Source organism: Hydra vulgaris, chromosome 05 (genome assembly GCF_038396675.1).
Source record: "Hydra vulgaris chromosome 05, alternate assembly HydraT2T_AEP".
Classification (NCBI taxonomy): Eukaryota; Metazoa; Cnidaria; class Hydrozoa; order Anthoathecata; family Hydridae; genus Hydra; species Hydra vulgaris.
Genome location: NC_088924.1, coordinates 6,614,087 through 6,626,119, shown reverse-complemented (window position 1 = coordinate 6,626,119; position 12,033 = coordinate 6,614,087). Strand labels below are relative to the sequence as shown.

Genomic DNA, 12,033 nt, shown 5'->3' with positions numbered 1-12,033 from the left:
ACTGTTAGAGAAAACATGCAGCGGAGTGTGCATACATTGGCTGATGATTTGAGTTTGAACAGGTTAACTGGTAATGAAAAGGGTTATTGTTTCATGTTTGCGGATGTTAAGGACAACCCAGGAATTAGAGTTTGAAAAGAGAGCCTGTTACAGCCTTTGAGTCAATCTTCTGATATTTAAAAGCATTTTTTATTTTGAACTATCTTGGTTAACTATATAAAGAAAAATGCGGTAGTGGTGTAGTGGTAGAACGCTTGCTCATCAGCGTGAAGTTCCGAGTTTAACCCCCACGTCCCTGGTAGTACCGCGCTCAACTTATTTCTCCGCGCAGCGGCCTAGTTTGTCAAGGTTCGTTGTTCGGAGTTATAGAGTTGAGAGAAGGTTGAAATAACAAATGAAAGAAGCCTCCGCGACTGCAGTGACCTTCTCAACCTCAGAGAGGGGAACTAACCTTAAAAAAAAAAAAGAAACAAGATTACTTCTAGCAAAAAAGAAGGAAATGGTTTTTTATGAATATTAATAAGTTTTTAAAGTTTGTAACTTTAAAAAAATAAATTCGAATACATTTTTAACTTACTGTAGCGATGCTAAAAAACGTAAAAACCGTGATGTTTTTTTAAATTCCTACAAGATAACAGCTGGTGTCAAAAAAGTAATCAATTTACCCAGCAAAGTCAGTTTACGCAAAGAAGTGAGTCTACCTAATGCAATTTAAGTCAGCTTATTACCTAATGCTGAAAAGTTCCGATGGTACGATTTGGTTTTCGAAACTATGAAAGTGGAGGCTGCACTCGGTCGGTAAGTACCTAGATTGACCAATTCATTTTTAATTTCACAACTAACATCTGATATTATGTCAATCAGCTATTTTGAATGGCTTTTTCTCCAAAGAAATAGTATTATAAAGTGTGTTGATAAACCTAAATCAACAAGTGTTTATTAACCTGTAATCAAATGGTACTCTTTTTTTTTGTTGTTGTTTAGTTTATTTGCCTTTTTAAAATGTTTTTTTAAATATTTCGAATCATCAGTAAACAAAATTAGGCCTAAAAGATTTATTGTATTATTTTAATCATAGTAAAAAAATTTGTATTATTTTAATCATAGTAAAAAAATTGCTTTTTGTTTGTCAAATGCCCTTTGAACCAAAGTAAGTTTTAACTTTAACTCCGTTCTTTTTAAGTTTTTTTTAGTATGTTATAATTTCCGGTATCAAAAGCTTCTGACAGATCAATCAAAACTCCTAATGTAAACCTGTCATAATCAAAGGCGCTAGATATTTGGTTGAAAAGTTAAACTACTGCGTGTTTAGTTAACATTTTTAAAAAAAAACCTAATTCTTTGCTATGCAACGTGTCGTTTTCAGCTAGATGGTTATGCAGCCTGTTATACATTATTCTTTCTAGCAATTTTAAAAAACAAGGTAAGATAGATAGGCCTGTAATCTAAAATATTTGACTTTTCTCGAGATTTAAAAATTGATGTTATACGGGCAATTTTTAGTTTGTCAAAAACAACATCTGACGTTTATGAAAGAAGTAAAGATTTTTTTTTTCTTATTCAACATCTCCACTTTCAATGAGGCTGCTAGCAACTTCCAATAAAATTGCAAATTATATGAATCAGGAAAACAAAATGAAGGAAGAGAATTCTAAAAAACTGATGTTCGAGGAAAAAAACTAGTTGAATAAGAACTTATAGAGCACTTAGGAGCAGTCACAGTAAAAAGATGAGACTTAATTGAATGACGAGTAACACGACAATGGGTTTTAGTAGATGGAACAAGAGACTCTAGCTCTTTAGACCAGTGCCCATCATTTTACAATCGATTTGATATATGGTTTCCAAGCAAGATCGGAAGTAAGTGTTAATTCTAGAAGATAAAGGTTAAATGACTCATCGAGTGCATTAGCGTTCTTAAATAGGTAGATCAAGATTATCGTGATAACAATTAACTGAAAAAATTGAGTTTTATCTGAGTTGTAATATAATAACCAAAGTGTTAAATATTATGACAAAATAAATAAATAAAATATAAACAGAAAAACACGGATAAAGTCAAAACAAAAGAAAATTTACAACAAACATTACAAACAAAACAAAAAATTACGTTAAGTAGGGGAAGTTGGGGTACAGTGGATCGAGGGGCAGAGTAAATAAGAGGCATTTTCTCGAAGATTTGAATTTTGTTAATCTTAATAATATAATCATTTTATGTGCTCATATGTTTGCAATCTTTATTTATAGTTGTTACCACATAATTTTTGACTACCGGTTTTTGGTAGGTAATATTTATTTTTAGCTAACTAAAGTAAAATTTTTTACCTTCCTTATGTTTATTATGGAGATCATGGTTGAAATAATTTTAAAAGTTGAAGTTTTTCATTCGGATTATTGATATTTATGCTAGTTAGTTCTTCCTTCAGCAACACTCATGTTCAAAAAAATTAGACTTAAACTTAATTTGTTATGGTGGAGCACAGTGAATCGGACTACAGTAAATAGGTTGATTCACTATGGCCTATTAATGATCTTAAAGATTAAATTCATGCATTTTTAACAAACAAAGTACATGAAAATGAGTTTATTAGTTTTAAGTTATAAATAATAATATTTGAATAAGTTTTCAATTTTTTAATATTTTTATAAGTTTTGAAATCAATAAAAAAAATTTTTATTTCAATTCTTAAATTGTCTATTATTTTGATTTTATACTAAAATAATTAATAAAATGGCGCCAAAAGTGTAGTGTTCAGTGTCCTTACTCCCTCAGTTTCAAAGTTATTTGGCTATGCCCATATTTACTATCATTAATTTACGGCTGTGTTCATTTATTAACTGAATCACGTAACATAACATATTTTGGTTTCGGTGATTTCTTATCATGAAGAAAATAGATCCCAATCATTTCGCCTCGAAAATAATAAAATACATATTTTAACTTCTGCTCGTTTAAAAAAATAAAAAATCCAATCCACATCCCAACCTCCCCTATTTTACCAGAAGAAAAAAAAAAAAAAAAAAACGACCTAAGAAAAAATATATATGATAATAAAAATATTAAAACCAACACGGTATAATGAAGCATATATATTAAATGGCTGAAATAATAATAAAAACAAATAATAAATAACTGCTTATAAAATTTATATATCACTAATAAAAAATAAATAAAAAATAAAATATAACACAATAAATGGGTAACGAAAAATAATCAGTAAAACTATATACGCTAAAAAACTTGAAAAAAAAATCATGACTACAAGACCGCATAAACAGCATAACTAAAAATAAATCGTAAATAAATAAATACAAAGAAATATGTGAAAGAAAACTAACAAAACAACTATGAAAAAAAAAGTCTTGGTTCGCCGATCTTTTTCCGTTGATTTTTTCTGATGTTTAAGTTGTTTTATTTTTTTCTTTCTTTTTCATTCTTTTTATTTATTCCGTTCATTAACTTTTTTTTTTAACTTCTATTTTCATTACTTTTTTACTTATTACCTTCAAATATTTATTTTTCTTTTCTTCTTTTAAAACATTTGTTCATTTTTTTTTTTTTTTGCTGAATTTGTTTTTCGTTTAATTCATAAATGCTTTCTTTTCCTTCTTCTTTTTTCCTCTTTAAAAAAAGTCATTTATAACCTTTAGAAAAAAGCGACCACCATTTGCGATGTCATTCCAAAGAATCCCACATCCCACAACGACCCGGATTTACCCTTAACTTTATGAAAAAAGTTTGTTTCAGTTACAAAAGGTTGAGAATTAAGATTGCTGAAAAATGTTTTCAATAAAGTAAATATTTTATTCTATTTTTTTATGTGGTGCTGGTTCATGCAATTTTGCATTATGTAATGTTTCTTCTATAATACAGTTAGGGTATTAAAAATTTTTAAGCCATAGCTTGAGTTCAGTGAAGCGTAATTTTTCAATATTCTATTCAGATGTAAAAACAACTATTCTTTTAGATAACATATAAAGAACATTCTTTATAATAAGTAGTAGATATCTGTTATAATTTATCTAATCTTGAATGTTAGTTTCCTTATAATAATTTTCGGTTTTAATTTTTTTTGTTTTTAAGAATAATTGCTATATCTAAAAATTTAACTAGGCTGTAGGCGTTTGCATTTTTATTTTTTTAGTTATTTAGGTGCTCCTAGAAGACCTTACAGTTTTATCAAAGAGCACCGCGGAATAATATTTAAACAGAAAGTTCACGCCTCCTTTCTTACCAATGTAGAGTATACGGATAGAACCTTCAGTTCTGAGACCAGAATTCTAACCTCTACACCACGACTGCTTAATAATCTCCTTTCCTGTGCATATTTATTGCTTATTTATTTCTAAACATCGAATAAATAAACACATGTAAACATTGAAAAAAATAAATGTAAATCTCAAAAAAAATTATGCAAGCATTAAAATAAATAAATTTATTTTGTTACATTCTTGTCTTTTTTAGAGGTGTTACATGAAACATTGTAAACTAAAAAATTCTTGTTTAAAAAGTGTAAACTATATAAAAAGTTTAAAAAGTTTTAGATTTAACGCAAAATTTTCAGTCAAAGATCTGTCAAAGGATAAAAAGTTAATAAATTTTAGTAAACTTCGTATCCAAATCATTTGTTAAACTGATTAAGTCATTTAATTCTTTTCTGTTTACTGATTTGACATCTTTTTCAATTCATATTAATTAAAATCATATTTTAATATTAACTTGGTAGTTATAATACGCAAAGTGTCTCCGTAAAAAGACTGCGCTGACGTCATCTTTATCTCCTTTGCACCTGTCTGTTTTACTTTATTAAATAATGAATTTATTCATTAAAGATCATTTTAGAATGATCTTTATTGAATAATAAAATTATTTAATAAAGATTATTTAAAAAAAAAAAACGGTGCTTAGTGACAAGATTATACTGTCTTTATTGTTTTCCGGACATATTTATTTTTCCTTTCTTATATATATATATTGATTATTTAATATTAAACATTAACTTAAATGTAATTAATAAAATAAGAAGGTACTTGGACTCAAATAAATGATTTCCTTTTTTTTTTTAATATGAAAGTTTAAAAAAGTTATACAACTAAACAAACATATTTATCATTTTAACTCATCATACAAAAAAAGTGGGGGCTGAAGCATCTGCAAACCTTCACGTTGCTCATTACCTGTTAAAGGTTCTATTGATATAATATTTGTAATCTTTTTTTCAATATTTTATTTATGATGTTTTATATATATAGCTCATAGGACAAAAGTATTATTTAAAATCTTATTTTGTTATAGATGTTATAGGAAACATTAAAAACTAAAAAACGGCATCATAAATAAAAACATGGATAAAGTTTGCTAGATATCTGAAAGTTATAACAAAAAGGTAAAAGTTTAATATTAAATGTTTATAAAGTTTCAAATAAATAAAATTAAAAAATGTTTCACCTCAAAATTGAGCTTTCCTCTATTTGATCGATCAAAAGAAGTAAATAGCCGATCTGCGTATACTTTTGGATCTATAAGCAAATAGTAACAAACATATTTTCAACATTTCTTGCTTCTTTTTATCATTATCATTTCGTAACTATCTTCATTGATTTTTTCTTGTGTAAAAACTAGGGTATGACTCTCCGAATGGGAAGGTATCAAGGGTACCACTATTTGTGACTATTGTTTAGCAAAAAAAGATAATTTAAAAAGAAGAAGTACAGTAACCATTTCTTTGCTGCGATGAAACAGGTGGCATCATTACAGTGTGAAACATAAACATCTATCAAATTTTTTGTTAAATGAAGTATATAAATCTTTACAATATAAAAAACTTGTAAAAGTTTCTTCAAACTTATTTTCATAAAGTTAATGATAATTCTAAATAAATATTGCATGTTATTTTTTTGCACTTTTGTTATATGCTTTAATCATTGGTCATACTGTGATCCTTCGATATACAGTAGCGTGCAAAAGTTAGAAACATCAACTTTTTTTCAGTTTTTATTGCATAACTCTTTTCACAAACTTCCTTAAAGAAGCTGAAATTTTTTACCAAATGTGGTCTATATTATTTTAATTTAAAATATAAACCAAAAAAGGTGTAAAATTGAACGGTTAATAAACTTTTAGTTGTTTTTTTGAAAAAGCTTCCGTACAAAAGTTTAGAAACAGTATCATACCTTGCAATTAAATCATGTTTTTGTGAACGAAAGTAAAATTTATAGCCAAAATATTTCTGAAATTTAACAATTTAATTACTTTGAGATATTTCAAAGAATGTGAAGTATAACTAATTGCCAAAATATTTGTAAACCTCGCCCTGAAAAACCTAAAGTTACAACTGAAAAGGCTGACAGATTAATAGTAAGGTATTCTAAAAATAATCCTCGCAAAACTGCTGTCAAACTTATTTTATTTATACATCAGTTTCATGGCACAAACTGAAGCGTTGATACAACTAAACGTCGATTACGACAAAATAATCTGCATGGTCTGTATGCATAGTTAAGAAACCGATAAAATTTGCAAAAGATCATATTAGTTGCTCAGAAAATGACTGGTCAAAAGTTCTTTTATTCTAATGAATCAAAGTTTATGCTATTCAGAAGTGACACAATTAGGTATGTTAAGTGTCCAGTAGGAGACAGATTTAATCCAAAATATTATTTACCTACTGTTAAACATGGAGGAGGAAATGTTATGGTTTGAGGATGTTTTAGTCGTGACAATTTGGGTCCCATTCATCACATAGAAGGTATAATGGACCAGAAAGTTTATTTAGACATCATAAACAATGTTATGCTGCATAAAATGACTCGTAAATGTATCTTACAACAGGATAATGAACCAAACCATTGCGCCAGATCTGTTCATGAATATTTTAAATCACAAAAAATCAAAGTTCTTGAATGGCCTTCACAGAGTCCAGATCTCAATCGAGATGCCACCAAATACTGAGTGTTTTATTAAAACTATTTTATTGTTAAAAAATTGTTGTTTTGTAAATTTTAGTGAAAGTTTCAGCTTTTTTGAAATAAGTATTAATCAAGTTCAATTGTTTCTAAAACGGAAACAAATTTCAAAAAAACAATTAAATGTTAAATAACCGTTTAATTTTACAACCTTTGTGGTTTGTATTTTAAGTTGAAACAATATAGAGCGCATTTGGTAAAAATATCAGCTTACTTCTAAAAGTTTGTAAAAAGCTATGCAGTACAAACTGACAAAAAATTAGTGTTTCTAAACTTTTGTACCCTACTGTACCTTATACCGGGGTTGCTTTGAATGATTTTGAGATATTTTACTTGCTCTTCCTTCACTATTGACAATAAATAAAGTTTAATAAAATGCTTTAGAGGCTAAGGTTAACTATTATATAATTCAAATTCAAAATAATGTTTAAACAAAAGGATTTTGTATAATATTAATTTAATTAGTCATTCAAAGTTACCCCACAAATGGGGTAACTTTGAATACGTTTTCTGTAATAGCAAAAACTATATAAAAACGCATTGTTTTGTTTTAAAATTTAATAATAGCTAAAATAATATAGTTTTATTTCATAAGAAACACCCATTTGATTTTGGTTAGTTTTTTTTTTAATAGGTTTTAAGAGGTCTAGTATAAAAAGATCAGTTTCATTTACAAAAGACAATGCAAGTAGAACGTCTTTACATTTTCCTATAAAATTCTTGAATAAAATAGTCAAGGTCAAAAATAACTTTTTTTCCCTTTTTGAGTCTCCTTTTTCCTTGACATCAAAAGGTCATAATTGTTAAATTACATTAACTTCTGCTTGACAACTACTGTTTTATTGTTTTTTTTACCAACTGGCAAACGATTGAGGATAATTCTTACTTTTAATAGGTAAATACCATATTTTTTAAAACCACTAAGCTACTAGGTTGCTAATTACCTTTTGATCTGACGAATACAATGTTTATAAGAAAATAAAATTAATAACAAAGATTTATTTTTTGTAACAATTGATCAAGTATTTTCCTCCAATGCTTTTTAAAAAGTTCATAACATACAACATTAGGAGGTTGAAATAAATGGGTAGAGTCACTAGTTATAGAGCAAGATACAGTTTTCTTCATAACAAGATATTATATTCTTTAATTTTGGGTAATTCAAATACTTTTTCATTGAATAGATTGCTTAGATTATAATTATTAGGAACTTCAGTTCCTGCAATTTGACAAATAACAACAACAAAGCAATCAAAAAAACAAATAGAATCAGTGACGGATCCAGGAACTTTTGTGGGGGAGGGGATGTCGAAATATTTTTGCATTTTGTACCATGTTTGCGTCTCCAAAAAAAAAGAAAGGTCCTCAATTTCTAAGACATTTTAGGACTTTCAGATTATGTTAGCAGAGGGGGGGGGGGGGGGATTCATACCCATTCCCCCTCCTCCTGAATCTGTCACTGAATAGAATCAAACTGTTCTGACGTCGATCGTATTTTACATTAGGTGGTCCATATGGATTTTCTATGTGTTTTTAGATTAAGTTTTTAAACCTTATTATACAAAGTGGCAACATTCACCCAGTGTACATTCAATAATTTTTTGCATGGTAAACCACTATTGTAGCTACAATAACATTTGAAAATTGGACTTGTATCAACTTTTTTTGCATAAACGTTGGATAGTACTGCTATGAAATGCAAAACAAAAATCATACTTCACAAAGAATAACAACATTTAAACAGTACTTTCAACAAATTTAATTGAACACAATATTGAATGTACATACATTTATTATATGACATACTTTTTAAATAAGATTTTATGAGTGTTTTGAAAAAAAAGAATACACACAGATATATATATATATATATATATAGAGAGAGAGAGAGAGAGAGAGAGAGAGAGAGAGAGAGAGAGAGAGAGAGAGAGAGAGAGAGAGAGAGAGAGAGAGAGATAGAGATAGAGATAGAGAGAGAGAGAGTATCGGACAAAACGAGAGCAACCAAATAATGCTAATTTAGTTTCTTTATATAAAAGTGCTGCACTTTTTCAATTTAGAGAAATGACTATGTAACTGTTTAGAGACAAAGTTCTTCAAGTTTTATTCATCACAAAGTTCATTATTTGTACACGAAAATTAATAAATTAATCAAAAGTATTAAAAAAAGTTGATTTCCTTTTGGACAAAACAAGTGCAACTCGACAAAATGTTGACCAAGCTGTATTTCGCTATCAATATTTCGTGGCGAATCCTTTGTTGTCGATCACAGCCTTGCATCTTCGAGGCGAAGATTCGATCAGGTGATCAATGAAACTTTGTGGAATCGCCCAGGCCTTTTGGATTTGTTCAAACAGTTGATCCTTATTACGAACACCTTCACGATTAATTCTGCGGTTGACGATCTCTCACAGGTACTCGATAGGATTGAGATCCGGAGATTGAGGCGGCCAATCCATCACCGATAGGTGGTTGTCTTGAAAACACTGCTTTACTACTTTTGCAGTGTGTTTCGGATCGTTGTCTTGCTGAAAAACCCATTTTATTTCATATTCCATTCAGCATGAGGTAACAAAACATCTTTCAGGATATTTTTATACATGAAACGGTCCATTATTCCATCGTTTCGATGTATTGGGCCTAGACCGTTAGCAGAAAAACACCCCCAGACCATTACATTGCCTCCACCATGCTTCACGGTCTTAAGGCAGTAACGTAAATCGAGGCGTTTTCCGGCCGGTCGACGTACACGGCAAATGCCATCGCTCCCAATGATGTTGAACTTCAATTCATCACTGAGCAGGACAGTTCGCCATTTCTGCACATTCCAGTCAATATGAGATGTAGCAAACAGGAGTCTTTTCTTCTGGTTATTTAGTGAAATTAGTGGTTTCTTTGCAGGGCGTCAAGATAACTATCCGGCTTCAACACTACGTCATCTGATTGTTCGGTCCGATACAGGCAGCTCTAATTGCTTTTGTATCTTGACTGATGATATCCAGGGATCCTTCTTGACGGATCTGACGATCATAGAATCCTCTCTAGAAGTGGTGGAACGCGGTCTTCCACCTTTGTTATCTGCTGCCAACTTGCCCGTAGAACGATATTTGAAACATAGTCTTGGTACGGTCCATTTTTTCACGCGATATTTATCACAAATACTTTTTTGTGACATTCCACTTACGTAATCGCCAATAATTTTCTTTCTTAGTTCCAATCCAAGAGTGTCGGGAGCCATTTTTGCACTTGAAGTCATAGAAATAATAAAAATAAATAATCACGCTTCTCAAGGCTTGCCGTGTTACATTTACCTTGTGATGATACAATAATGGTCTGTGGAACACAACGTCTTGGTTGGATGTGGACTGTATTGATGCAATGAAACACTTGTTGTATTTCACTTCTTGTATTGATGTTCTTCGATAAAACACTTTGATAAAACTTACTCCGATAAACTGTCTTGATAATACTGAATGATTGACTTCCATATACTGACTGAATTACATGTCGATTTACATGTCTCTTCTATAGTAAAATGAACCTGTGTGAACCTGTTCTGGAAGATTCTAGATGCTTCTTTTCGATGCTTCTGGAAACTTCTGGATGCGTCTGGATGCTTCTGAAAGTTTCTGGATATTTCTGGATGCTACTGGATGCTTCCAGATGCTTCTTCTGGAAACTTCTAGAAGCATCTGCATGCTTCTGGAAACTTCTGGATACTTCCTTCAATTATTAAAAAACTTCCGTGACGTTGACACGGACCAGACTTAAGAAAATGAAATAAACCAAAAAAGTTGCACTTGTTTTGTCAGCTGCAAAATGGCACTTGTCAACGAAATTCTTCCTGTTTGCTGTCACCTGTCAACTGATTGCTCATGTCATGGCATGCTATGACTCCAGACTCCTGAACTGTTTGCTGTGGCAGTATAGTTCGTTTCGTTTTTAAGACATGTAAAAGTAGGAACACTTTTTATCATTGTTCGATGTTGGTTGCAAATGTTTTGTCCAATACTATATATATATATATATATATATATATATATATATATATATATATATATATATATATATATATATATATATATATATATATATATATATATATATATATATATATATATATATATATATATATATATATATATATATATATATATATATATATATACAGTGTCAGCTCAAGGTATTCTGCCGCCCGAGGCAAGATCCCAGTTTGCCGCCCTAACTAAAAAGCACCAATATATTAAAAAAATAAAAGTAAAGTAAATCTATGAGTGACCTATAAAATCTTATATTTGCAAAACATTAAATCCAAACAGTACAAACACAAAAAGCAAGCAAAATACATACAAAATGGGCATATTTTAACATGACTTAGTGAAAGAAGTTTACTTTCCTACTCATTTCAGATGCAAAAGTCTTCAATAATTCAGTAAAATCTAATTTTTTAGCCATATCACTTTCTATGGAAATTAAAGAAAGACCTGTCAAAAGATTTTGTGACATAGTAATTCTTAAGAAATCTTTAATTAATTTCAGTTTTGAAAAACTACGCTCTCTAGATGCAACTGATACTGGCTGTGTAAACAGAATTTGTAAAGCAATAGAAACATTTATAATGGGATCTTCTCGAGTTTCATAAGAAAGCATTTGTTTTTAAACCTTGGTCTAATAGAAACTTTAAATGAAAACGATAGCTCCAAATCTAATTCAGCTGCAATTAGTTCTGCATCAGAAATAACTTTTTCAAAAGCTTTATCTGAGCGATATAACTTTAAGAAGTTAACAGTTTTGTTCAAAGTTTGTTTGGCTTCAGAAATGTCAATTTCAATATTCAGAATAACTTTGCTTGCTAAGTTTACTTGGTACAAAGAATTGAGCCATATCACAGTACAGCAACAAAATTTAAAGTTTTTCATCTTTGGATCTTCACGTCATGAAGCAGATACCTCTGCTTCATAACGTGAAGATGGATTATAAGAAATGTCCTGGCTGATTTCAAAAAGAGCATCAAAGATATCTCCAGCACATTATTGAAAAGGTTGCACAGCTTCAATCCTGCTTTCC

General features: G+C 29.8%; 1 protein-coding gene across 1 annotated transcript in view; it reads right to left on the bottom strand.

Moving 5' to 3' along the window:
- LOC136080501 (calsenilin-like) overlaps positions 1–12,033 on the bottom strand; it is a 46,777-nt gene that overhangs the window by 23,079 nt on the left and 11,665 nt on the right. Inside the window, exon 6 of the mRNA XM_065797236.1 lies at positions 5,450–5,520. Within this exon, the coding sequence (XP_065653308.1) occupies positions 5,450–5,520 (71 nt within the window). The remainder of the gene's footprint in view (positions 1–5,449; positions 5,521–12,033) is intronic.